The sequence below is a fragment of the Carcharodon carcharias genome, chromosome 18 (assembly GCF_017639515.1).
Source record: "Carcharodon carcharias isolate sCarCar2 chromosome 18, sCarCar2.pri, whole genome shotgun sequence".
In the NCBI taxonomy this organism is placed as follows: domain Eukaryota; kingdom Metazoa; phylum Chordata; class Chondrichthyes; order Lamniformes; family Lamnidae; genus Carcharodon; species Carcharodon carcharias.
In genome coordinates, this window is record NC_054484.1 from 96,852,925 (window position 1) to 96,880,684 (window position 27,760).

General features: G+C 42.3%; 1 protein-coding gene across 3 annotated transcripts; it reads right to left on the reverse strand.

The window, feature by feature from the left end:
* Positions 1–2,504: 2,504 nt before the first annotated feature.
* dnajc15 (DnaJ (Hsp40) homolog, subfamily C, member 15) lies at positions 2,505–27,741 on the reverse strand. 3 transcript variants are annotated; one of them, XM_041211822.1, is made up of 6 exons: positions 27,652–27,741; positions 21,986–22,037; positions 15,706–15,779; positions 11,487–11,563; positions 7,974–8,044; positions 2,507–2,736 (listed from the first exon to the last, which is right to left on the reverse strand). In XM_041211822.1, exons 1-6 carry the CDS (start codon positions 27,682–27,684, stop codon positions 2,666–2,668), a joined length of 378 nt encoding a protein of 125 aa, XP_041067756.1. In that variant the 5' UTR covers positions 27,685–27,741; the 3' UTR covers positions 2,507–2,665. The 3 variants fall into 3 exon arrangements, with proteins under 3 accessions (XP_041067758.1, XP_041067756.1, XP_041067757.1); XM_041211823.1 differs by lacking the exon at positions 27,652–27,741 and adding an exon at positions 27,137–27,231; XM_041211824.1 differs by lacking the exons at positions 21,986–22,037; positions 27,652–27,741 and adding an exon at positions 26,811–26,984 and having other exon boundaries at positions 2,505–2,736.
* Positions 27,742–27,760: the final 19 nt, after the last annotated feature.

The window sequence follows — 27,760 nt, forward strand, 5'->3', positions numbered from 1 at the left end:
GCTGCCATATACTTTTGCTTTGTAAGCCTACATACCCCCTATTTAGAACCCTCCCCCCTCTATTTAGTTTAAAGCCCTCTCTACAGCCCTTGTTATTCGGTTTGCCAGGACACTGGTCCCAAAATGGTTCAAGTAAAGCCTGTCCCACCAGAACAGCTCCCTTCTACCCCAGTACTGATGCCAGTAACCCATGAATGGAAACCCATTCCTCCCATACCAATCTCTGAGCCAGGCATCTAACTCCTTGAATTTATTTACCCTATGCCAGTTTGCTCTTGGCTCAGGTAGTAATCCCGAGATTATTACCTTGGAGGTTCTGCTTTTTAATTTAGCTCCTAACTGTTCAAGATCTTTCAATAGAACCTCCTTTCTAATCCTATCAATGTTGTTGGTACCAATGTGGATGAAGGCAACTGGATCCCTCCCCTCCCAATCCAAGTTCCTTTCCAGCCCTGAGGAGATGTCCCTGACCCTGGCACTGGGCAGGCAACACAACCTTCAGGACTCACTCACGGCAGCAAAGAACAGTACCTATCCCCTCTAATTACACTGTCCCCTTCTATTACTACGTTCCTATTTCCTCCCTCCACTTGAATGACTCCCTGTACCACAGTGCTGTGGTCAGTTCACTCATACTCCCTGCAGTCCCCGTTCTCATCCACACAGTTTGCAAGAACCTTGTAACTGTTGGACAGATGCAAGGGCTGAAGCTCATCTAACGCTACCCCCTGGGCCCCCATACCTGCTTCACCTGCAGTCATATCCTCCTGTCCCTGATCACAGACCCAATTTGAATGAAATAATCTGAGGGGGTGTGACCACCTCCTGGAGCAAAGCGTCCAGGTAATTTTCCCCCTCCCTGATGTGGCACAACGTCTGCAGCTCAGACTCCAGCTCCTTAACTCGGACCCGAAGTTCCTTGAGCTGCAAACGCCTGGTCCAGGTTTGTTTGCACTGGATCACCTTGGTGTCCAGCAGCCCCCACATGTTGCAGCTGCAACACATCACCCATCCTGCCATCGCTATTGTATTTTATTCAAATTATTAATTGAATCCCCGCTCTTTACAGTTTATTATAAATTTTTTTAATACACACCAGTATCGATCTTACACTTAACAAGCTACCGATAAGAAAAAGAGAAAAAAAGACTAGAGACCTAAACACAAACTAAAGAACTTAGTTTTACTTTAAAGACCAGAAATACTCACCAATCCTACTCAGCAATCAGCTGCTCTCCATGCTCTTTTCCCTCTCGCGCTCTTTAATGGTCTCTCATTCCTTGCTGTTAAATGTCACACTCGTCTCGCACTCTCCCACTGTTAAATGTCTCACTCCCCTCGCACTCACTGTTAAACGCCATGTTCCTCTCATTCTCTCTGTTAAAGGTCACACTTCTCTTGTTCTCTCACTGTTAAAGGCTACTCTCTTCTTGCACTCTCTCGCTGTTAAAAGCCACACTCCTCTCACTCTCTCACTGTAAATGGTCCCGTTGCTGTTCTCACTCTCTCACTGTTAAAGGCCACTCTCCCCTCGCACTTTCTCAATATTAAAGGCCACACTCACTCTCACTCTCTCACTGTTAAAGGCCACTCTCTTTCTCTCACTATTAAAGGCCCTGCTACTTCTCTCACACTCCCTTGCTGTAAATGATGGCCCTGCTGCTTTTCTTAAGCGCTCTGGTTGTAAGTGGCCCCGCTGCTTCTCTCTCACTCTCTTTCTGTAAATGTCCCCGCGGCTTTTCACAAGCGCTATCTCTGTAAATGGCCCCGCTGCTTCTCTCTCACTGTAAATGTCCCCGCTGCTTTTCACAAGCGCTATCTCTGTAAATGGCCCTGCTGCTTTTCACAAGCGCTATCTCTGTAAATGGCCCTGCTGCTTTTCACAAGCGCTATCTCTGTAAATGGCCCCGCTGCTTCTCTCTCACTGTAAATGTCCCCGCTGCTTTTCACAAGCACTATCTCTGTAAATGGCCCCGCTGCTTCTCTCTCACTGTAAATGTCCCCGCTGCTTTTCACAAGCGCTATCTCTGTAAATGGCCCTGCTGCTTTTCACAAGCGCTATCTCTGTAAATGGCCCCGCCGCTTTTCACAAGAGCTATCTCTGTAAATGGCCCCGCTGCTTTTCACAAGAGCTATCTCTGTAAATGGCCTCGCTGCTTCTCTCTCAATCTCTTGCTGTAAATGGCCCCGCTGCTTTTCACAAATGTTTTTCCATTTGTCCCTCAACAGACACAATAGTCACCATCTTTATTTCTGCAGCTAATCAAGTAATAAATAAATAAATGTAGATTATGTACAAGGAATCAAAATGAAGTCATCACATACGGTTTGGTTCCATCGTGCAATCAAATTCACTCATCGTTGTGACTACCACAGAATTAGGGTTAGAATGCAGATCTCACACTCGCCTGATAGTGTACACGCTAGATGTACTTTCATTCTTCGAAATGAGGACTTTAACAGAATTTAATTCATGTCTTGTGTAAAATAAAATGACATGTTTTTTGGTTCCAAGCCCGATTTTATCACAAACACATTTTAACTGTACATTTCAATAATGTTATATGACAGTGTATGTCAATCTTAATTTTAACAGCACTTATTCAGTAAGTGCATAGTATTTTACTACTAAATTATGTATAATAAATAACACAAACATGAGGAATCATTTTTTGCTGGAAGAATCCAATAGGTCTTTTGCTTCATTGATCTTTGCAGCAAGGAATGGTGATCCTCCTAAAATTACATGGAAACAAATGCTCTGTTTTAAATTTTGACTGGAAGGTTGCCTGTCCTCTCATTAATGATTTTCCATTACTGATTTCAGTTCTATTTGCAAAAATGATCAACAATAAATAAATAATACAATTTCACAAAATAACCTTCTTTATGATCTCAATCAGTGTACACTTAAAGAAAAGTTTCTACTTACAGAATCATAGAATTTTACAGAACAGGAGGCCATTCAACCCATCATTATTGTACTAGCTTTTTGTAAGCTGTCCAATTAGTCCCACACCCCTGCTCTTTCTCCATAGCCCTGGATACTTTTTCCTTTCCTAGTATATATCCAATTCCCTTTTTTTAAAGTTACTATTAAACCTTCTTCCACCATCCTTTCAAACAATGTATTCTATATCATCAAAGCTCGCTGCATAAAAAAAAAAATTAAAGTGCACATTTACATCTAAATTATGTCCAATCAGAGCATCTGGTTTGGATCTCATGGCAGCGCTCTTTCTGACCAAACTCTGACTAATCTGACAAGTGAAAACTACTTCACCAACAATGTTGAAGTTTAGTGTGAACACAGCTTCACATACCAAAATTACTTTGAAAATCACTTTCTTGTAGCTTGGTTAGAAGTGATTTCAGTTACAGTTTTAGTTGATTAATTAGAAAATGAGTCAAAATTATCTGAAGCAAAGTATGATTCTCCGCAGATCAGTTTTGAATATTTGCCTCAAAACAGACCCTGTTTAGTAGAATATTCAGGTATTCTTTTTCTGGTTTTCTGGTTTTGATTACACTTATATTAAAAACCTTAACACTGGAATATCTTTAAAAGCCTTTTCATACAGGACTCAATGTTAAAATGTATAGGAATTGCCGTGTGTGGAAATATGACTGTCCCAAATGATTACGTTGCAAAATCTGGTTATTCTTCATCATCCTCTAAACAGACTATTTTTAAAGCTCAAAGTTTAACAGCTATCTTTTCATTTTATAATCTAGCTTTTTTATGTTCAAGGGTATAGGAAGCATTTAAGGCTATACAAAAGGTCATTATTTAAATAGTAACTAGACTGAGCACTAACCATTGATAATTTTTACTCAAGTACCAATACGTAAAATCCAGGTTCAAGTACAGGGAAGAAATGAGTTCAGCAAGAGTACAGTTTACAGATAATAGTGAGTATACAGGAAATTGCCCAGTGAAGACCTGGAAATTGTGACAGATACTGGTGAAGACAAGCATTACCAGGCTATCACTCAGTATCTGAGGCAGAAAGTTCAGTGTGAGGAGAAAAGGAGGGATATATCCTTGCCATGTTTCTACACTCCTGTGGCATATGAGGAATACGTAATTAATTTGAATTAAGAGTAACCAAGTAATTTAAATGGCCATAATATAAAAACAAAAAACTGCGAATACTGGAAATCCAAAACAAAAACAGAATTAGCTCGAAAAACTCAGCAGGTCTGGCAGCATCAGCAGAGAAGAAAAGAGTTGACGTTTCGAGTCCTCATGACCCTTCAACAGAACTGAGTGAATATCAGGAGAGGGGTGAAATATAAGCTGGTTTAAGGTTGAGGGGGTGGTGGTGGGGGAGAGAAGTGGGGTGGGGGCTGTGGTTGTAGGGACAAGCAAGCAGTGATAGGAGCAGATAATCAAAAGATGTCACAGACAGAAGAACAAACAGCTCTAGTGGGGGTGGGGTGGAAAGACTAAGAGGGCATAAAAGACATAGATTTAAAAATAATGGAAATAGTTGGGAAAAGAAAAATCTATATAAATTATTGGAAAAACAAAAGGAAGGGTGAAGAAACGGAAAGGGGGTGGGGATGGAGGGGGGAGTACTATTCCCACCTATTTCCATTATTTTTAAATCTGTCTTTTATGCCGTTAGTCTTTCCACCCCACCCCCACTAGAGCTGTACCTTGAGTGTGTTGCCATCCATTCTTAATTAGCACATTTGTTTAGATAATATCACCACCTTCAATACATCTTTGTTCTTCTGCCTGTGACATCTTTTGATTATCTGCTCCTATCACTGCTTGCTTGTCCCTACAATCACACCCCTCACCCCACTTCTCTCCCCCCACACCCACCCCCCCCCACCTTAAACCAGCTTATATTTCACCCCTCTCCTAATATTCACTCAGTTCTGTTGAAGGGTCATGAGGACTCGAAACGTCAACTCTTTTCTTCTCCACCGATGCTGCCAGACCTGCTGAGTTTTTCGAGCTAATTCTGTTTTTGAATTTAAATGGCCAGGCTGCATCAGCTATTAATTCCCTGAAGTAAAATGGACAGCTGTCTACTCCATCTGCAAGTATACATGGTAATCGTTTCAAGGCGGCATGTGTACAAGCCAACCCCCCAAAATACCAAAGAAAATTCATGCCCCTCATAAAAGATGAGGGCTATTACCAAACCCCAATCTACCAAAATTCTCAGCTTCACTTCAGCTGGTCTTTCCAACAGCACGTTCCTGTGATTTATTGCTCTGCTTCTGCAGATCTGTGATACTTTAGTCACAGCAGCCAAAGCTGAGCCCTTAATTACCTCTAATTGGCTATCAGCCATTTGTAGGTGGGTAATTATTCTATCCCCAACATGGCATTCTCAAAAATGGCTTGGAACAGGAAGTTGCTGGTAAATTGGTACACCAGCCAGCAGCGGGAAATTTCACGCCTGTCCACCTCAGGTCCTGACCCCAATAGGCTTCAAAGGTCCTGGCCCAAGACAAAGGCAGAGAAATTAGGACACTTGACCAAGTATGCTTTAAAGAGGGCCTTAAAAGGAAGAGAGGGAGGCGGAGAGATTTAGAGATGGTGTGGTGGGTTGGATAGACAGCAACTGAGTTGGAAAATGCAGTTGGCCTGTAGGGCGTTATTGAACATGGGGAGGGGTGAGACCATGGGACTTTAACACAAAGATAACATATTTAAAATACAAGCGCTCAGTGACCAGGAGCTGATGTAGGTCAACAAGTACAAGGTAGAGAATCTCAGTGGCTGCAAACCCTACTCCCCACCCCACCTCCAATTAATAAACTGTAATGTGAAGAATCATCAGCCACTTTTCATTATCATGCTGGCAATAGACTTTAACACTGCATATCTAAACCATTGAGAAATTAAAAACAGTTCTTCAGAATTGCTTATCAGCTCCCATTTACCACAGGATGCACTTCAAATATTAATTTTTTATGACCTTGAGTATTGCTGAAAAAAGACATTTTGTCAAAGATTTTCATCTTGCACTATTCAGGACAATCACAAGAATACCAATGTCAGGGGAAGCAACAACTTTATACTGTATGAGAAAAGTGTTGATTGGTTTGCAAGTGGACTGTGATTGGTAGAGGCGTTGCCATGGAGAATGCACCAATTAATGGTAACTGACAGTTAAGCATTGTGCCAAGCATTGTGTGAAATTTAAACCAGGTAGCTTGCCTCTGTTAGGTCAAGGTATAGCCCTGAGGAATGAACCAGCGAATGGCTTTCACGTATTTTGTTTAGCTGAAACAGGCACAATGTGTGCAGATGCTTTTTCTGTCTGCAAAAAACAGGGCCTTTCATATTAATATGTAACTTCCAGTACACGCAAATGCGCCACACTACAAGCCCGGCTGACAATAGGTTATCAACGTAATTTTTAGCACACTGAGAATTATTTAGCAAATGTTGTCCAATTGCGGAATCACATCAATTGTTGGGCAGTGTTTTGAGTTTTGCAAGCACAGGCTGATTGGGTAGTCCATACCTTGCCCGTTGCAAACAGCTGAAGGAACATGCTGTTTGATACAATCTGCCAGTCTTTGGGATGTACGGTCTACATACCTAGCATCATACTGCCATTGAAATTCATATACCACATTACTCATTTGTGAGATAGGCAGAATGTCTTTATGATTTGACAGCAGCATCCTGTTAGTGGCGAATACCACTCGTGTTGTTACTGCATAGTAGGAGCATGAAACAGCTAGCTTCACCTGTTGCTCAAATTTTTGAGAGTCCTTGCTCTTCCAGGGTAATCTGAGGTAGACTGGGCACTTTTCAGGGCTAAAATAGGGCACATCAAAGACACTCTGCAGGATAATAGCTAACCTGATAAGACCATTTCATGATGTATATCGCACAAACTCATAAACGGGCCTATGGCCAACACTTTTGGCCCTGAAAAATGCCTAGTCTACCTCAGATTACCCTGGAAGGGCAAGGAATCTCAAAAATTGAGCAACAGGTGAAGCTAGCTGTTTAGCGCTGCTACTATGTGAGTGGTGTTCACCACTAATAAGATGCTGCTGTCTTGCCAAAAAGTAGTTCACAAATGAATAATGTGGTATGTGCATTTCTGTATCAGTGTTATGCTAGATATGTAGGCCGGACATCCCAAAGACTGACAGATTATATTAAACAGCATGTCCCAGCCTCTGTTCGCAATGGGCAAGGTACAGATTGTACCCAACCAGCCTGTGCTTGCAAAACTCAAAACACAGTGTCCAACATTAGATGTGATTCCGCGATTGGACAACATTTACTAAATAATCCTGTGTGCTAAAAATTACATTGGCAATTTTAAATTGGTTGCCAGTCAGGCTTGTAGTGTGGTGCATTTGCATGTACTGGAAGCTATATATATTAATACGCAGGGACCTGTTCTCTGTGAACAGAAAGAAAATGTACACACACTGTGCCTGTTTCAGCTAAACAAGTGATAGCTATCCACTGGTTCATTCCTCATGGCAATGCCTTGGCCAGAGTCAAGCTGCCTCGTTTAAATTTCAAACAATATTTGACAGTTAATTGTCAGTCACCATTAGCTGGTGCATTCTCCATGGCATCACTTCTACCAATCTGAGTCCACTTGCCAATCAATCAGCGCTCTCTTCTCATGCAGTATAAAGTTGTTGCTTTCTTCACCTGACATTGATACTGCTGCAATTATCCTGAAGAGTGCAAGACAAAAAACTTTGACAAAATGTTTTTTTTCAGCAATACTCAAGTTCTGTACTACCAAATGACTATTTTTATGATCTATAAGACTTCGGATTCATCATTGCATATTAACTCCTTGATGTGGCTGACAGGTGCTCTCTAAATGTTGTAAGCAAAACCCATACCCGAAATAAACATTCAAAAGTTATATGACGGTTTCCAGTGAAGCTACAATAGCTGGAGTTAATTGCCAAGGAATTCAAATGGCCCACTTATTTAAAGTTCCACTAAATATTATTCTTACCTTTGTCAGGATGATTCAGTAGCATAATTCTCTTGTGGGCTTCTCCAATTTTTGTTCGGCTGGCTGATGGACTAAAGAGAGAAATATCATCAATTCATATTCATTGCTCACTCAGAAAATCTCTCAAGGATTAAGAAATGTTCCCACAACTGCAAAACTCTGTGAAGTTAGAATCTAACCACCATGATCTATTCATCAAACTGACCAGTGTGTTTACACTAGTTTATCTTAAAGGCCCAACTCTCTCATTCAACACTGCCTTATTTGTCACTAAAATGTCCAGTCATTAATTTTGTGGGCAGTCAGCTGAAACGTGGGCCTATGAACTTTGCTCCCACTTTGCTTTGTGAACTGGCTGGGATTGATAACACCTATGTTCTGAGTTAGAAGGCTGTGGGTTCGAGTCCCACAGCATAAAATTTACGCTGACACTTCAGTGCAGTGCTGAGAGAGAGCTATATTGTTAGAGGGGCCACCTTTCAGATGAATGGAGGTCCCATTTGGTCCCTCAAGTGGACGTAAAAGATTCCATGGAACTATTCAAAAGAAGAGTAAGTGTGTTCTCCAGGATGTCCGGGTTAATACTTAACCCTCCATCAACATGACTAAAACAGATTATCAAATCATTAATTTCACTGCTGTTTGTGAGGGCCTGCTGTGCTCAAATTGGCTGCTACTTTTCTTACCAAGAATGCCTACAATTCAAAAGTACTTGGCTGTAAGATGTTTTGGAACGTCCTGTGGTGGTCATTGTTTTTTGCTTTCTCACAATGAGGTGTTCGCTGGAGTTAACCTCCAAGGAATTAAAAATGATTGTTAGACCAAGCCACACTGAAATGTGAGTTGCCAGTTAATTTTTCTCATCATCCAAGGAAACAATATGGCCTGGTTGTCTATGTATAAACAGTGCTCCAATTTGATGGCAGAATGTGAAATACTTACCAGAAAGTGACCCAACCAAAATAAGTCGGATCGTAAAAAACCTGCCAACCAGACATATTTTAATTTTTACCTTCATTTTTACCTTCAGTTACCTAGGTCCTAAGCCCTAGAATTCTCTCCTTAAACCACTCCACCTCTCTTCCTCCTTTAAGACACATCTCAAAACCTTCCTCTTTGACCAAGATTTTGACCATTGGCCCTAATGTCTGCTCATGTGGCTGAGAGTCAAATTTTGATTTATAATGCTCCAGTGAAGCACCTTGGGACTTTTATTGCATAAATTGTACTATATAACTACGAATTGTCATAGTATATCTGAAAAAAAAATCCAACAAGGATTGTATTTTTCTCTCAGAAAGTTGCCCCTTAGACATCAAGACAAAATTATGAAAATCTGTGCTACCCTCCGTGAGCAGAGCTGATTTTTAACCCTTCAGAGTAAAAGCAAAATGTGGAGTTAAACTGAAGGTCACCTACGATCCCATTGAATGGTGGAACAGCTCATGGGGCTACGTTCCTTGTGTAACATGAGAGACAAAAAAGCCAATATTCTGAAACACCAAGAAAGCATTTGCATTTACGGGCCTGAATTTCTGCAGAGTGGCAATCAGAGTCGGATTGCCACTCTGCTCCTACTTTCATACCTTCAAATTCTTCCGAACCCTTCTCACCCAACCTTCCAACTCAGGCAGGGCGAGACCTGTGCAGGGCACAGCATTCCCAGATCCTTCTGTTGAGGGCTGCAGAGTCAGATACATGGAGGCCTGGCCCCCTTTTTTACAGCACTGGCTGCTGTAAATCAGGTAGGTTTAAAGATCCAGCCACTTTCAAGCCAGGGAGAAGGTAGGTTTGTCCGGTAAGTGGTTAGAATTTGATGGGTTGGTGGGGGGGATGGGCAGTGTAGTTGGGGGAGGGGTCCCATGCTGGTGGGGTGTGGGCGGTTGGGGTGGGGGCGGAGTCCCCTGGGGGTAGGGAACACCCGTGATGGGGAGAGGGGGGTAGAGGAGGGTTAGGGAGAGAACCATTGGGGGGTTGGTGGGGGGTGTGAGTCTGTAGAATGTAGTTACCCAGAAGCTAGAAGTGGTTTTAATTCTTCTAATTTTTTCTGGGTAATTACTGATGTAAGACAGTTGGAACCGCCAGAAGTTTGCAATGCAAAAATCGCATTTTTGGATGGTTCCTACTGCAGGGCAATCTCCCAAAGGAAGGTTGAACTTCCCAGGCAATTGCCAAGCAATTCTTACCTGGGACTTTCCGGAAGGGGGTGCGATTCCCCAGTGCATCTTTGGGGCGCCCCCCAAATACAATGTCCTGGAGGTTGGAAGTTACGGTCCTGTATAGCACCTTTCGTGACCTCAGGATATCCCAAAGCATTACAGTTAAAGGAGTTCTTTTTAACTGTAGCCACTGTTGTAATGTGAGAAACACAGCAGCCAATTTATGCACAACAAGGTCAGACAAACAGCATAATGACCAGATAGCCAGCATAAGTGAAGTAGGTTGAGAGACTGACATTGGTCTGTAGACCAGGAAGAACCCACCTATTCTTCGAAATAGTGCCCGAGTTCTTTTACGTCCATCTGCGAGGGCAGGCAGGGCCTCAGCTTAACATCTCATCCAGAAGATGATACCCATGAAAGTGTAGGCCTCCCTCAATACTGAAGTGTCAGCCTAGACTATGTATTCAAGTATCAGTCATTACCTCAAAAAAGAGCTGTGGAAACTGGTCAGGATACATTACCCCTTTCTGGAATGATGTATGCTCCTATTCATTAAATTGTCATTAAAGCAATCTTAGTAATTTCACTATTTGGAACTATTGTTGCATGACAAATGGTTCTGTAGCTACCCAGGTTCTGTTTTGTCATCTTTTTCTTTAAAATGGGTGCCATGTTAATTTGTCTGAAAACTGTATTCAGTTGCTGTTTCATGATGACCATCAGTTTTTTGTCCATTTTGTTCCCAGCATCACTTTGCATTCTTGGGATATATATTACCCATCTTTGAAGATTTACTGTTGTGAACCTATCCAGGGATTCTCTTGCAAATTATGCCACATATATGTGGACTGCTTGGTATTCTGTTAGAGGTGATCATAGATAACAAATCCAACTTTGACAGCACGTTGGCTGTTTAGGGGTCGTAAAGACATTCAGAAGGTCATTCAGAATCTGGAGTTTAACAAAAGATTAATGTTATCAAACTTCTCAAGCAGTTAAGTACTTTTTACTCTACCGATAGAAACAGGCCAATGTTTGTGAACGTATGGCTTTGCATTGGAGATTTCGAAAGGCTGGTCACGACTAATTTAATGTAACTGATTATCGTACATGAGGGCAAAGGAATTAGGGCCCATAGCAGTAGAATTCCTGCAGTGATTCTTCTGTTTTCCTGCAAAATCATCATGGACTACAGGGAAACAACCATATATCCCATTTCTCCAAGGTTCCTGTTGACTTTTTGCCAATATTACAGCAGTAGATCAGGAGACACCCCTCAGAAATTGTAATTCCTTAGTCAATGAGAGATTCCCAGAACAACATCTAGATAAGGATGTGTGAAGACACTTACCTGATACCTAATACAAGGCTGGCCTCACGCTTACTCATTTTTGCTTCAAATCCCCCTTTGTAATATGCTGAAAAGCTCTGTAAAATAAAACAATCCCTGTAAAAACCCATCTGTCCATGATACAAAATACCCTACTAGATTAACATTTGCTGAGCTTACTTCTGCAATTCCACATTTCAGGTTTCTACAAAATCCTCTTTAATTATGGTTCTAGTTGCCATTTTGAATCATTATTTGATCATTACATATATACATGCACAAATTAAGCATCAGAGTAATTTGGTGGTCAAGAAAGAAGAAAATAATGTCATCAACACCTTCCAAGAAAAAAAGTTTTATTCAAGAGTAGGTTTAAGTTCTTACTGCACCTCCAAGCACAGTGCATTTTACTAATGTTGTATAATGAAAATTTGCCTTTTCCCAATACTTTAAATATCTCTCCCCAGTCCAAAACTGCATCATACCAGGAGCAGAACATTCTACATTATTTGTATGGAAATGCAGCCATTTTCAGAAACAGGGCACACAATTTTCAACTGTTCTTGAGTCTAAGTGATAGCCATTATACCTAATTATTTGTTTCCTGTCCATCAACTTCCTACGTATGTTGTTACATTTCCTCTTGTACTTCTAAACGCCTAAAATATTTGATGTTAAAGGTACTACATAAATGCGAGTCTGTGATTCTGTGTTGGTTGTTGTTGAATTTTTAATAACAAGCCTCTGATCAGGCAACTTTTCAAATGTCTTTTAGAAATATTCCATCAATGCTCATACAAGCAATCCAGCTTTGTCCAGGGCTAAAAACAGAAAGTGCTGTAAAAGCTCAGCAGGTATGGAAGCATTTGTGGAGAGAGAAACAGAGTTAACATTTTGAGTCCAATGTGACTCTTCTTTGTTTCAGTTCCATAGAAATTTTATTTCAGATTGCCAGAATCCACAATATTTTGCTTTTATGCCCTGAGCTGTTGGGTGTTCACTGTGCCATTTCCTCTAAATGAGATTTTAATCCCGTAACAAGAGAGACAATAGTACAACTCACCAGAGACAAAAATAGTTCAACTTTGCCCCATGTAAATTCAGGAAAGTCCTCAGATGTACATTTCCTTAAAAAAAATCATTCTTGCGATGTGGGTATGCTGACAAGGTCAGCATTTATTGCTCAAGCTAAAGTTTGAAAGTTTGGAATAACTGGGTGGTTTGCTAGGCCACCTTAGAGGACATTAATGAACCACTTGGATTTTTATGACAATCTGCTAGCTTCATGGTCCTTTTTACTGATAGATTAAGAAGAATCTGGAAGTAAAAAGCTGCTGAGTTTAAATTCGCAAACGTCCATGATGGGATTTGAACCCACATTCTCTGCATTATTAGTCTAGGACCCTGCAGCACAAATTCAATAACATAATTGCTACACCAGTATCCAAGAGTACTATTGCCAACAACTGATGCCTAGCTTAGCTGATGCAGCAGAAATTTTACAACCTTCAAATTTCAAAGGAAGCAGTGACAGTCAGGAACAAACAGTGTGAGTTATTTGTATCCTCCAAAAATTGCCCTCAAGGATGAAAATTAGATAATAAGTTTCTTTAAAAAGGCTTTTTAACCACAGAACTTCACTGTCATTAATATTGTTATGTGCGAACCAGTCACTAAATATCTAATTGGAATCACAGTAGATGATGGAGGGAAGCAAAACTTGAATCTGAATGAAGAAACAAGCAACTCTGGAAATAAAATAAATCATGCTGGCCTCGTCTTCATTCTAAATCCACTTTTTCCATGACGTACAGAAATGATGAACACTTCTGCTTCTCTCTGACATTTTCTGAAGGAACCCACAAGTGTTTTAAATGGGTGCCTGTACAACACACACATATTGTCACGCAGCAAATCCATGTTTTATTGCAAGTCATTTGAAAAAATGCAAACCATAGTGGGAAAGATTAAATTTCAGCCTATAACAGGTGAAAAACATGGGGAAAATGGAATCTAAATGTATATAATTTACGTGCACAGAACATTAACCTCTTCCATTCAATTAGGGCAATTACTTCATAGTTTATTTGTGGTAATAAAGAAACAATTATAATATCAAAGGTTATTGTACAAATTTCAAATTACAGATTATCTAATAAAAGTCATTTCATTTCCACATAATTACTGCATAAAATGATTCAGATTCAAAGTATGTATGGACAACAAACGTGGAACAACAGACTTGGAAGGATCCAGCTCTACCTGTCCCACCCCCCTCAAACAGCTTATATTTCACCTAATTTCTATATTTCTTAGCTCTGATGAAGAGTCACACAGGCTTGAAACGTTAACTGTATTCCTCTCCGCAGATGCTGTCAGACCTGCTGAGTTTTTCCAGCTATTTTTGTTTATGTTTCCGATTTCCAGCATCCGTAGTATTTTGCTTTTATTTTAGACTTGGGAGGACACTATTTGTGACTATTACAGATTTGTAAGTGAAATAACTTGCACAAACATGGTGCCTTTCACATTCCCAGGTCATTGCAAAGTGTTTCCCAGCCAATGAATTAACACTTGAAATATAGCCACTGTCTGCAATGAAGACAAATGCGCCAGCAAATTTGCACATAGAAAGGTCCAAAAAGCAAGATAAACAACAGGTTTGTTCTTCACGGGATTGGCTGAGGAACAATTGTTGCCTCGGACACCTGGAAATTTCTACAGCTATTCCTTGATGTTATGTAGAAATCGGAGAGAGCTTAACGTCTCAACTAAAAGTTGGCACCTCTGACATTTCAGCACTCCCTCAATCGTGATTTAACTGTCAGCTTAGGACATGTGCACCATGAGGTGAGAGTGAATGCCCTTGATATAAAGGCAGCATTTGACCGAATGTGGCATCCAGGAGCCCTAGCAAAACTGGAGTCAATGGGAATCAGAGAGAAAGCTCTCCATTGGTTGGAATCATACCTAGCACAAAGGAAAGTGGTTGTGGTTGTTGGAGGTGATTCATCTCAGTCCCAGGACATCACTGTAGGAGTTCCTCAGCATAGTGTGCTAGGCCCAACCACCTTCAGTTGCTTCATCAATGACCTTCCTTCCATCATAAGGTCAGAAGTGGGAATGTTCGCTGATGATTGCACAATGTTCATCACAATTCACAACTCCTCAGATACCGAAGCAGTCCATGTCCAAATGCAACATGGACAATATCCAGGCTTGGGCTGACAAGTAGCAAGTAACATTCGAGCCACACAAGTGCCAGGCAATGAGCATCTCCAACAAGAGAGAATCTAACTATCACCCCTTGACAATCAATGGCATTACCATCGCTGAATCCCTCAGTATCAACATCTTGGGGACTACCACTGACCAGAAACTGAACTGGGCTAACCATATAAATGCTGCGGCTACAAGAGCAGGACAGAGGCTAGGAATCCCATGGCAACTAATTCACCTTCTGCCTCCCCAAAGCTTATCCACCATCTACAAGTCAAGATTGTGATGCAATACTCTCCACTTGTCTGGATGAGTGCAACAACACTCAAGGAGCTTGCCACCATCCGGGACAAAGCAACCCGCTTGATTAGCGCCCCTTCCACCAACATTCACTCCCTCCACCACCAACGAACAGTGGCAGCAGTGTGTACCATCTACAAGATGCACTGCAGAAACTCACCAAGGCTCCTGAGGCAGCACCTTCCAAGCCCATGACCGCTACCACCTAAAAGGACAAGGGCTGCAGATACATGGGATCACCACCACCTGAAAGGTCTCCTCCAAGCCACTCACCATCCTGACTTGGAACTATATCACCATTCCTTGACTGTCGCTGGCTCAAAATCCTGGAACTCCCTGCCTAACAGCACTATGGTTGTACCTATAGCACATGGACTGCAGCAGTTCAAGAAGGCAGCTTACCATCACCTTCTCAAGGGCAATTAGGGATGGGCAACAAACGCTGGCCTAATCAGCGACACCCACATCCCGTAAATGAATTTTTAAAGAAGCCCTTGACAGCAGCATGAATCCATGGACATCGGACTCTAAAGTAAAAGTGCTACCACTAAGCTAAGTTTATAACAGAAAACCCTCTCAGAAATCATTGCACAAATTAGCATGTTCATTATATACATAAATTTAGAACACCCCAAAATATTTGAGTCAAGTACAAATTGGAATAGGTATAATAACCAAGTGCAATTTTTGAAAAGCCAAGTTCTGTTGTTAACGCACTTACAGGACTAGGGATAATTCTTGCAGTTTCCATAATCATTTGTTGAAAAGGCTTCCATACTCGAAATGCATGGCGACCTGAAAAAAAAAATCAGGTATATTTCTTATGGTGCTTGCAGTATTAAAGGCAAAATAGCGCTCTTTAATGGTCTATACTAAATAAAACAAGAGATCAATCAACCCCTCGAGCCTTCCCTGCCATTCAGTGAGATCATGGATAAACTATATCTTGACCCAGTCCACCCACCTTAGCATCTTATCCCTTAGCTTTCTGACAATTAAATGTACTATCAATCTCAGATTTAAAATTATTAATTGAATTAGCATCTACTGCTTTTTGAGGGAGAAAATTCCACACTTCTACCACCCTTTGCACGAAGAAATGTTTCCTAAACCCTCTCTGAAATGGCTTGGCTTTGATTTATGTCCCATTATCTTAGACACCCCTGCCAGTGGAAAACGTTTACCTCCATTTACCCCATTGGTTCCTTTCAAAATCCTAAAAACTTAAATATAATTACCCCTTAATCGTCAAAGGGAATACAATTTTATGGAATACTATAATATAATCTCTCCTCGTAATCTAACCATTGGAGCTTTAGTAACATTCTCTTGCACTCCTTCTAAAGCCAATATATCCTAAGCTGTGACGCCCAGAATTGTATACAGTACTCCAGATGTGGTCTAACCAGAGCTTTGTATAGCTGAGGCAAAACATTCATCCCTTTATTTTCAAGCTATAATTTAAGTTATAAAAGCTAACATTCTATTAACTTTTATTTTCTGGATCCGACTAGTGATCGGTATATGCAGATCCCTCAATCACTTTGGACCTCCACTGTTCCTAGTTTTTCACCATTTAAAAAAATACTCAGATCTATCTTTTTTTAGTCCAAGATGGATGACCTCACACTTATCTACATTGCAATTTATCTGCCTTGTTTCGCCCAATTACTTAATCTATTAATGTTTTTGTAATTTTATGCCAAGATCTACAATACAGACGACTCTCTCTATTCAGCAGTCATGTTAAACAAAACTATAAAATAAACTGAGAAATAAAAACAAAAAAACTGCGGATGCTGGAAATCCAAAACAAAAACAGAATTACCTGGAAAAACTCAGCAGGTCTGGCAGCATCGGCGGAGAAGAAAAGAGTTGACGTTTCGAGTCCTCATGACCCTTCGACAGAAAGCGGAGGCTGAGCGTCAACTCGCAGACACTTCCTCCTACCTCTCCCGGGACCATGACCCCACCACTGAACATCAAGCCATTGTTTCCAGGACTGTCACTGACCTCATCTCCTCTGGGGATCTTCCTCTCACAGCTTCCAACCTGATAGTCGCCCAACCTCGGACGGCCACCTTCTATCTCCTACCCAAAATCCACAAACAGAACTGCCCCACAGAACTCATTTCTCGTTATCTTGACTCCCTTCTCTCTCCCCTTGTCCAGTCCCTTCGCACCTACATCCGTGATTCCTCTGACACCTTACGTCACATCAACAATTTCCAGTTCCCTGGCCCCAACCGCTTCCTCTTCACCATGGACGTCCAATCCCTCTACACCTCCATCCCCCACCAGGATGGTCTGAGGGCCCTTAGCTTCTTCCTCGAACAGAGGCCCGAACAATCCACATCCACCACTACTCTCCTCCGTCTGGCTGAACTTGTTCTCATGCTGAACAATTTCTCCTTCAACTCCTCTCACTTCCTCCAAATAAAAGGTGTGGCTATGGGTACCCGCATGGGCCCCAGCTATGCCTGTCTCTTTATGGGGTATGTGGAACATTCCTTGTTCCAGTCCTACTCCGGGCCCCTTCCACAACTCTTTCTCCGGTACATCGATGATTACTTCGGTGCCGCTTCATGCTCTCGTCGGGACTTGGAAAAATTTATTAATTTTGCTTCCAATCTCCACCCCTCCATCATTTTCACGTGGTCCATCTCTGACACTTCCCTTCCCTTCCTTGACCTCTCTGTCTCAATCTCTGGTGATAGACTGTCCACCAATATCCATTACAAACCCACCGACTTCCACAGCTACCTCGACTACAGCTCCTCACACCCCGCTTCCTGTAAGGACTCCATCCCATTCTCTCAGTTCCTTCGCCTCCGTCGCATCTGTTCCGATGATGCCACCTTCAAAAACAGTTCCTCTGACATGTCCTCCTTCTTCCTTAACCGAGGTTTTCCACCCATGGTCGTTGACAGGGCCCTCAACCGTGTCCGGCCCATCTCCTGCGCATCCGCCCTCACGCCTTCTCCTCCCTTACAGAAACATGATAGGGTCCCCCTTGTCCTCACTTATCACCCCACCAGCATCCGCATTCAAAGGATCATCCTCCGCCATTTCCGCCAACTCCAGCATGATGCCACTACCAAACACATCTTCCCTTCACCCCCCCTATCGGCATTCCGTAGGGATCGCTCCCTCCGGTACACCCTGGTCCACTCCTCCATCACCCCCTACTCCTCAACCCCCTCCTATGGCACCACCCCATGCCCACGCAAAAGATGCAACACCTGCCCCTTCACTTCCTCTCTCCTCACCGTCCAAGGACCCAAACACTCCTTTCAAGTGAAGCAGCATTTCACTTGCATTTCCCCCAACTTAGTCTACTGCATTCGTTGCTCCCAATGTGGTCTCCTCATTGGAGAGACCAAACGTAAACTGGGCGACCGCTTTGCAGAACACCTGCGGTCTGTCCACAAGAATGACCCAAACCTCCCTGTCGCTTGCCATTTTAACACTCCAACCTGCTCTCTTGCCCACATGTCTGTCCTTGGCTTGCTGCATTGTTCCAGTGAAGCCCAACACAAACTGGAGGAACAACACCTCATCTTCCGACTAGGCACTTTACAGCCTTCCGGACTGAATATTGAATTCAACAACTTTAGGTCGTGAGCTCCCTCCCCCATCCCCACCCCCTTTCTGTTTCCTCCTTCCTTTTTTTTCCAATAAATTATATAGATTTTTCTTTTCCCACCTATTTCCATTATTTTTAAATATCTTAAAATCTTTTATGCTCTCCCCACCCCCACTAGAGCTATACCTTGAGTGCCCTACCATCCATTCTTAATTAGCACATTTGTTTAGATAATATCACCAACTTTAACACCTATGTGTTCTTTTGTTCTATTGTTGTTGACATCTTTTGATGATCTGCTTCTATCACTGCTTGTTTGTCCCTACAACCACAACCCCCTCCACTTCTCTCTCTCTCTCTCTCTCCGCTCCCCCCACACACCTTAAACTAGCTTATATTTCAACTCTTTCTTGGAATCGAACTCAAGTTCTGTCGAAGGGTCATGAGGACTCGAAACATCAACTCTTTTCTTCTCCACCGATGCTGCCAGACCTGCTGAGTTTTTCCAGGTAATTCTGTTTTTGTTATAAAATAAACTGGCTGTTTTAGCACCTTGTATTATTTCACCTCAAATCAACGACATTGATTCTACATCAAAATAATGGAGGGGACATTCCTTTACACAATTTTCGTTATTTCCTTTTTGTACTCATCCATATAAAGAGCGCTTTGCTACCTATCCAACAAGTTATACCAAAACATAACACCCAACACAACAATTTTCTGCCCTAGGTCATGTCTTCAGGCAAAGACATTGAAGAGTATCTAGGTTTTTTTTTAGCATGTGTGTGTGTGTGTGTGTGTGTGCGCGCGCACCAGGCTGAAGGGTGTTATTGCTGAAAAACTGAACTCTTTCCATTTTAGGTACCCAATGTTAGCATCAAGCATTCCCACGTTTGATCAAGTGTTGCACAGAGTAAAGTTCTGCAATGTGACTCAACTCCAATCCCAGAAAAGCATGCCTTAGTTATGCAAGCATGACAATTCTTTCCATACCAGCCATCCAGTGGCCTTTCTGAGTGAGGGTACCAAATAAGGGAACTAGGCACTGGGTTGATACTGGCCAAACACATCACACATAAAGCACTTACAGCCAGAGGACTTCACCTGAGGATTGATTCTGCCCATACCAAAGGGCACGTGAATAATCCACAGTGCCAGAGACACAGCAGTTAAATTACCCCAGAACATTTTATGCATTGCAGCATACAAGAGCAGCACAGACAAGCATACGCCAGCTCTTGAGGTCAAGAAATGTACACATGATGGAGAACGAATTGCTACTTTTTTTCCAAATGGGGTCATGGCAATAAATCCTCATAATTGTAATAGAAACTCTTTCTCCTCGCCCAATGCCTAAAAGCCCCCTCTGGACAGGAAGGGAGACTTACAATTGGAGCAATTTAAAAATTATTCCAAGCATTTCTTTCACACTTTGCATGTACACGCAAAACAGCAATTTCTTTTCAAACATATATTTGATAGATATACCTAGCAGCAGTTTTTTCACTTCTCAATAGAAACATTTATCCAGTCAGTCAAAAAAATTGGGTAAGGAAGGTTAAATTTCTCCCAAAAGCAAATATTCTCCTGAATTAGATCCCCCATACTTTTCCACAGATATAAAAATGGAGTGAAAACTAAATGATCTAAATGAGAGATTATGTCAAGTGTACAGAACATTAACCCCTTCCACTCAATTAGAGTAATTACATCACGCATGTTAGCCATCAGGCTGGGTTCATCTGGTCTGCTGTATTATTGGACCTGAACCACTGATCCAAAACAATTAAGAAAGAGTATGACATTTTGCCTTTGAGTTTACATATAGAATGCTGAACTGATTACGTGGATAAGGTGATAGTTTTATTGGAACATTAACTTGTTCGGCATCCAGTGTTTGCCATTTATATTGAGAAGGAAAACACACAATTGGTTAAGTAAGAATGGAAGATTACTAAATGGTCAGTTAGAAAATAGCACGTTCAATGAGCAGCCACAGATGGCAGAGTAGTCACGCCGGAAATGTCACAAAGGAAAAAATGGAGATCAATTCAGGGAAAACGTAAACAAAAACAGAAACAAGCTGGGAACACTCAACAGGTCAGGTAGCATCTGTGCAAAGACCAAACAATTTATAAATTGGCAAACTGGAAGACGTTACAGATGCATTTAAAAAGGAACAAAGCAAAAGGAAGGAGGAAGGGAAAAATAAATACACAATAAGAAATAGACTAACTCATAAAACATTCAACTGGAAAATAGTAGATAATGAAAAAGCAAGGAAAGTGTACCAGCGTTGTACAGATGGAATCTAACCACCAGGGGATGGTCGAGGCACATTAACTCAAATTGAGACTTTTTCTCATTTGCTTACAGAAAAGGTCTTTCAAAGTAATTTTTAAATTTTACTGTCAACTTAAAAACTTTCTTACTGAAGAACATGGTTAGACTTCAGTGTATAAAATGATGCAAATAAAAAAGACCAGTAAAACTAAAACATGTAGGTTGAATGCACAGTTAAATTTTAAATTTATCCAAAAATGTAGTGGTAAGCACAGAGTGTGATAAATTTAAGGCACGTTGGATAAAATTATGACAGAAGGTATCAAGCAGAGGACAAGTGAGGTAAGATGTCTGTAACGCAGTATGTTTAGTGGTGTGTCACAGGTAACCATACTTTCCTGGAGTGTGCTGGATTTGAGGAAGAAATTTCATCGGTTAGTTTCTAAAATTGGCCACAGGCATTATTTTTCTCCTTCATTAGGATTTTGGAATTACTACTGATCAAGGATATTAGTGCATAAGATTACACCGCATGCATAAAGGAGCACCAATAACTAAATGCTCTCCTCTCACCTTTCTTCTTGTATGTTTTGAGCCAGTGCAATATATTCAACCAATTCTTAGATGGTAAGGAAAGAAACAACCCAAGCCTTTATTTAAATTGATGGATATTTGGCAGACCAAGTTGCCCTGATTGGCCCACTCCAGAGACTTCAGCACGTAATCTACACTAACACCCCAGTACCATACTAAGGGAATGTTACACTGTCAGAGGTATGGATTTCAGGATGAGATGTGAAACCAAGGCCTCATCTGCACCTGAACGTAAAAGATTGTGTGGCATTATTTGAAGAAATTAGGGGAGTTCTCCTCAGTACCCTGTCTAACATTTGTCAACAACTAAAACAGATTATCTGGTCGTTTTCTAATTCCTGTTTGTGGAAGCTTGCTGTGTGCAAATAGGCTGCATCCTATATATTACAATACAGACTACACTTCAAAAACTATACAGCATTTTAGGAAGCCTTGAAGTGCTATATAAATGCAAATCTTTGTTTATTTTAGAACAGATAAGGACTACACTAGTTTTTTAAGAACTGCAGAGGTGCGAAGTGAACCATTGGCTTACCTACAAATACTGCTGCTGCGACACCAAGTCCAACTGTTATCAGCGTTCTACCCTGGGAATGGAATGAAAAGACTTTGTTCGGGAAAAGGCAATTTAAAATAGGCAGGTATAAATAACAGAACGGCATACTCATTCTACCCTCTTGAAACCATCTTCATTTTGCAAAACAGGAATGTACAATCACATATTAGGGAGAAGTGGGTGTTAGATCTCACTGCTTCACGTACATCAGATTTCCCCGTAGATAAATGATACAACTGAAACTAATAACAGTCCTAACCGGATAATTATTGGTGCTAGGCATCGGTAAACTGTGTGCTTGACATCTCCAAGCTTTGGTTCTGACCAATCTGCCCTAAGCTCTCTGGTCTTGGGTAAGTGGGGTGTCTCGCTGCGATGTCCCAGCTGAATCAGCTGAACAGTTAAGGGTAAATACAAAAGGCAGTGTCTGTAACACAGAGGGCCTAAATGAGAGGCAAGTTTGCAGATTGTTCCAGTTTTCATAATCTCTTTCAGACTATGCAGGAAAGTTTCATTGCTGACATTGAGATCGCACAGCATATCAGGTCAATGTAAACTACTTTTGTGGACTTCTTACCATTTTGCTTTGAAGACTTAATCATGTTAATGCATTGTCATGCCTGCTCAACATAAGATTCAATGCTGGCTATATAAATATTCTAACAATGTGTTAAATGAAACCGCAAAATCAAGCTCTTCTAGACTTCGTGCCAAAATTTTGAAAAAGACCCAGCCTCAAAATAACAAGACACTGTTGCCTGAATTCTGCAAGCAGCCATTACATTGGCAGAGGTGCAATATAAATGGAGTTCTACTCCACCTATATGTGTTCTCATGACCCCTCCCTCACTCATCAATTCCCCTATAGATTATTGGTGGTCAGCTCCATTGAATGTAGTTGAGCAAATACAGTGGAGTCACCAGTGATTTTTTTTACACTGGGGAATGGATGGAAAACCTTGTACGGCGGGAAGACAAATGGAACCATAAGGGTGGAGAATGTCCTTAAAAAGATGAGGCAAAAAAGGGACAGTTTGTTTAGGTTGCAGGGCAGGAGAGCATCAAGGTCATTTTTCTTTTATTAATTCTGAGAATATGGGTGTCGTTAGCAAGGCTGGCATTTATTGTCCATCACTAGTTGGACTGAAAAGGTGGTGATCCTTCTTCTTGAACACTGCAGTGTGTAATAGAAACATAGACATTTGGAGCAGGATTAGGCTATTCAGCCCTCTGAGCCCGCTCGGCCATTCATCATGATCGTGGCTGATCATCCAACTCATTAGCCTGCTCCCGCTTTCTCCCCATATCCTTTGATCCCTTTCGCCCCAAGAGCTATATCTAACTCCTTCTTGAAAACATACAATGTTTTGGCCTCAACTACTTTCTGTGATAGCACTGTCTGTCTGGGTGAAGAAATTTCTCATCTCAGTCCTAAATGGTCTACCCTGTATCCTCAGACTGTGACCCCTGGTTCTGGACTCCCCCACCATCGGAAACATCCTTCCTGCATCTACCCTGTCTAGTCCTATTAGAATTTTATAGGTTTCTATGAGATCCCCCCTCATTCTTCTGAACTCCAGCGAATATAATCCTAAACGACTCAATCTCTCCTCATATGTCAGTCCCGCTATCCCAGGAGTCAGTCTGGTAAACCTTCGCTGCACTCCCTCCATAGCAAGAACATCCTTGCTCAGATAAGGAGACCAAAACTGCACACAATATTCCAGGTGTGGTCTCACCAAGGCCCTATGTAATTGCAGGAAGACATCCCTGCTCCTGTGCTCGAAGCCTCTCACTATGAAGGCCAACATACCATTTGCCTTCTTTACCGTCTGCTGCACCTGCATGCTTACCTTCAGCGACTGGTGTACGAGGACACCCAAGTCTCGTTGCACATTCCCCTCTCTCAATTTGTAACCATTCTGATAATAATCTGCCTTCCTGTTTTTGCTACCAAAGTGGATAATCTCACACTTATCCACATTATACTCCATCTGCCATGCATTTGCCCACTCATTCAGCTTGTCCAAATCACACTGAAGCTTCTCTGCATTCTCCTCACAGCTCACCCTCCCACCCAGCTTTGTGTCATCTGCAAAGTTGGAGATATTACATTTAGTTCCCGCATGTAAATCCGGTACCTCACTAGTGAGTGCCTGCCATTCGGAAAAAGACCCGTTTATTCCTACTCTTTGTTTCCTGTCTGCCAACTAGTTTTCTATCCATCTCTATACACTACCCCCAATCCCACGCGCTTTAATTTTACACACTAATCTCTTACGTGGGACTTTGTCGAAAGACTTCTGAAAGTCCAAATAAACCACATCCATTGGCTGAATGTGCTCCCCCAGTGCTGTTAGGTAGGGAGTTCCAGAATTTTGACTCAGCAACAATTAAGGAACAGTGATACACTTCCAGGTCAGGATATTTTGTGACTTGGAGGGGAACTTGGCAGTGGCAGTGTTCCCATACTTCTGCTGTCCTCGTCCTTCTAGGTGGTTATGATTATGAGTTTGGGGTATGCTGTCAAAGAACACTTGGTGAGTTGCTGCAGAGTATCTTTTGGATGGTACACACTGCAACCACAGTACGCTGGTTGTGGTGGCAGGAATTAATGCTTAAAGTGGTGAATGAGCTGCCAATCACGCAGACTGCTTTGTCCCTGATATGGCACTGAGCTTTGAGTGTTTTTGCAGCTACACCTAACCAAACACTTGGATGTTATTACCTCATACTCTTGGTGTGCCCTATAGGTGGTGGTGAGAACTAGGAATGTCAGGGAGTGGGTCATTTAAAACAGAATACCCAGACTTTGACCTGCTTTAGTAGCCACTGCATGTACACGACCTGTCCAGTTGAATTACTTATCAGTGACGACATCCAGGATGTTGATAGTGGGGGACTGGGCAATAGTAGTGCCACTAAATGTCAAGAAAAGGTGGCTGCCTCATTTACAGATGTATTCTGTGTTGGCAATTTTAGATTATATGCAAATTAATGGAGGCATGGATTTATAAGTAGCCAAGAGGTAGGCACCTCTGGACTCACTTCACAAAACTTCTGGATTTGAATCCAGCTGTCCTAATTCAGTGGTTATATGTTGAAAGGCTGACAATGGCCTTATGGTCTTGCAGCTTCAGGCTCTCAGTAACTTGAAGGTATGGCTAGCTTTGGTTAATTTTACATGGGGGCCTTAGTGATTAGTAACACCAGAAGGAGTGCTGCTCCAGTATCCCAACAGAAGTCACTAGAATGAGCAGGTCTCTACATACTAAAATTTGGACAAATCAGGTGACAATGGCAGTGTCAATAAGGGTGATGCCACTAACCCTAGCCTCTAATGGCGCAATTCTAACACCATAGCCCCAACCACTAACCCTCATCCCTAACCCTAACCAATAGTCCTAATCCAAACCCTAGATCTAACTCAAGATCACATGGTAAATAGCAGTTGCTACACTAAAAGGAGTGCCTAACATGACCTCAAGACCTCCCAAACCATTTTACAGACAATGAAACACAATATTGACTCGGACACCAGATATAATTCCTCTGCTCATCTTCTAAATTGTGCCAACGGATCTTTTACATCCACCTGAGGGGGTAGTTGTGGCCTCAGTTTAACATCTCATTTGAAAGTCTGCAACTCCGATAGTACAGTCCCTCAGTATTGTGTCAGGTTAGATTCAAGCCTATCACCACCTTCAACACCTCTTTGTCCTTTTGTCTGTGACATATTTTGGTTATCTCCACCTATCACTGGCCCTCTATCCAGCTCAAAAACAGAATTACCTGGAAAAATTCAGCAGGTCTGGCAGCATCGGTGGAGAAGAAAAGAGTTGACATTTCGAGTTCTCATGACCCTTCCACAGAACTGAGCGAATATAAGGAGAGGGGTGAAATATAAGCTGGTTTAAGGTTTGGGGGGGGGGGGTGGCGGGGTTGGGTGGGGGGAGAACAGTGGAGGGGGGTGGTGTGGTTGTAGGGACAAGCAAGCAGATAATCAAAAGATGTCACAGACAAAAGAACACAGAGGTGTTGAAGATAGTGATATTATCTAAACAAATGTGCTAATTAAGAATGAATGGCAGGGCACTCAAGGTATAGCTCTAGTGGGGGTGGGGGGAGCATAAAAGATTTAAAAATATTTAAAAATAATGGAAATAGGTGGGAAAAGAAAAATCTATATAATTTATTGGAAAAAACAAAAGGAAGGGGGAAGAAACAGAAAGGGGGTGGGGATGGAGGAGGGAGTTCAAGATCTAAAGTTGTTGAATTCAATATTCAGTCCGGAAGGCTGTAAAGTCCCTAGTCGGAAGATGAGGTGCTGTTCCTCCAGTTTACGTTGGGCTTCACTGGAACAATGCAGCAAGCCAAGGGCAGACATGTGGGCAAGAGAGCAGGGTGGAGTGTTAAAGTGGCAAGCGACAGGGAGGTCTGGGTCATTCTTGCGGACAGACCGCAGGTGTTCTGCAAAGCGGTCGCCCAGTTTTGGTTTGGTCTCACCAGCTTATATTTCACCTCTTTTCTATTTTTCCTTAGTTCTGTTGAAGAGTCACACGGACTCGAAACGTTGACTGTGTCCCTCTCTGCAGATGCTGCCAGACCTGCTGAGTTTTTCCAGGTATTTTTGTTTTGGATTTCCAGCATCTGCAGTTTTTTTACTTTTACCTGTGCTGGTCTCACGAGTAGGGCTTCAACCTAAAACCTTCTGACTCAGAGCCAAGATTCGGGGACATCACTGACACCGAATCCTAACATAAAAACAGAAAATGCTGGAAATACTCAGTAGGACAGATGGTACCTGTGGAGAGATACAGGGTTAACATTTCAGCGATGATGGGGAGCGCGAAGGATTGAGCTGAGATTATCTCCGACATCAGGGTTCAAGAAAGCGGCTGCTCCTCGGGAGAGCTGTAACACTTGACAACCGATTGAGAATGATCGCCTGGGTCTCATCGGGAATCATCCGAGGCGGTTGCTTTGCTGCGGAACCCGCGCACAGGCTCCCCGGGCATTAGGCCAAGCGACCCGCCCACCGCCACGCGGGGGGGGATGGAGGGGTGGGCGCGCATTCGATCCCCGCCCCCTGCTCGCCTCGCCGCAGTCCGCGCGCCCGCTCCCGCTCACCGCGTCGCTGTCCACGCGCCCGCTCATCGCTCTCCCGCAGCTCGCGCCGCACGCTCCAACGGCTCTGGGTTCCTTTCCACCACACTATGGTGTCCGCGTGCCATCAAAAATAGCGGGCGCGAAATTCAAAACCGCTGCCAACCGTGTGTAGACGGCCCCACTTTTTCTCTGTTGTTCTCACTGGTTGACAACCTCTCCTTTTGATCGTGTGGGAATACATCCCAAATGCACAGCGTATATTGAAAGCTGTGATCAAAAGCGCTGCCACGGAATTCTGTGTAGTCAATCACCAATAAACGGTTTGGATTAGTTTTGTTCTGCCAATTACACATGATGTGACTATCTTCTACTCTGCACCGACTTTATCTGTAGTCAAAATGCCGGAGGGATTTGGGAGTTGGCCTGTAATAGCCACAGAAATAAACTAGTTACTGAAATAAAAATTATGTGATGGATCATGGAATGCTTCTTTCTTCCCATCACACAACGCAATAGGTTAAACAGAAACAGCTTACATTTACAGAACACCTTTCACAATGGCAGGACATCCCAAAAGTAGTTCAGTCGATATAATATTTTAGAAGCTCAGTTACCCTCCATCAATGACTCACACTGACAACAGTG

Coding starts and splice junctions, on each gene's coding strand:
- dnajc15 (XM_041211822.1), bottom strand. CDS start 27,684: ATGTCCTGCCATTGTGAAAGGTGTTCTGTAAAT. Junction 8,045..11,486: donor AGCCTTGTATTAGGTATCAG/GTAAGTGTCTTC, acceptor TTCTCTCTTTAG/TCCATCAGCCAGCCGAACAA. Junction 2,737..7,973: donor ACTGAATCATCCTGACAAAG/GTAAGAATAATA, acceptor ATGTAATTTTAG/GAGGATCACCATTCCTTGCT.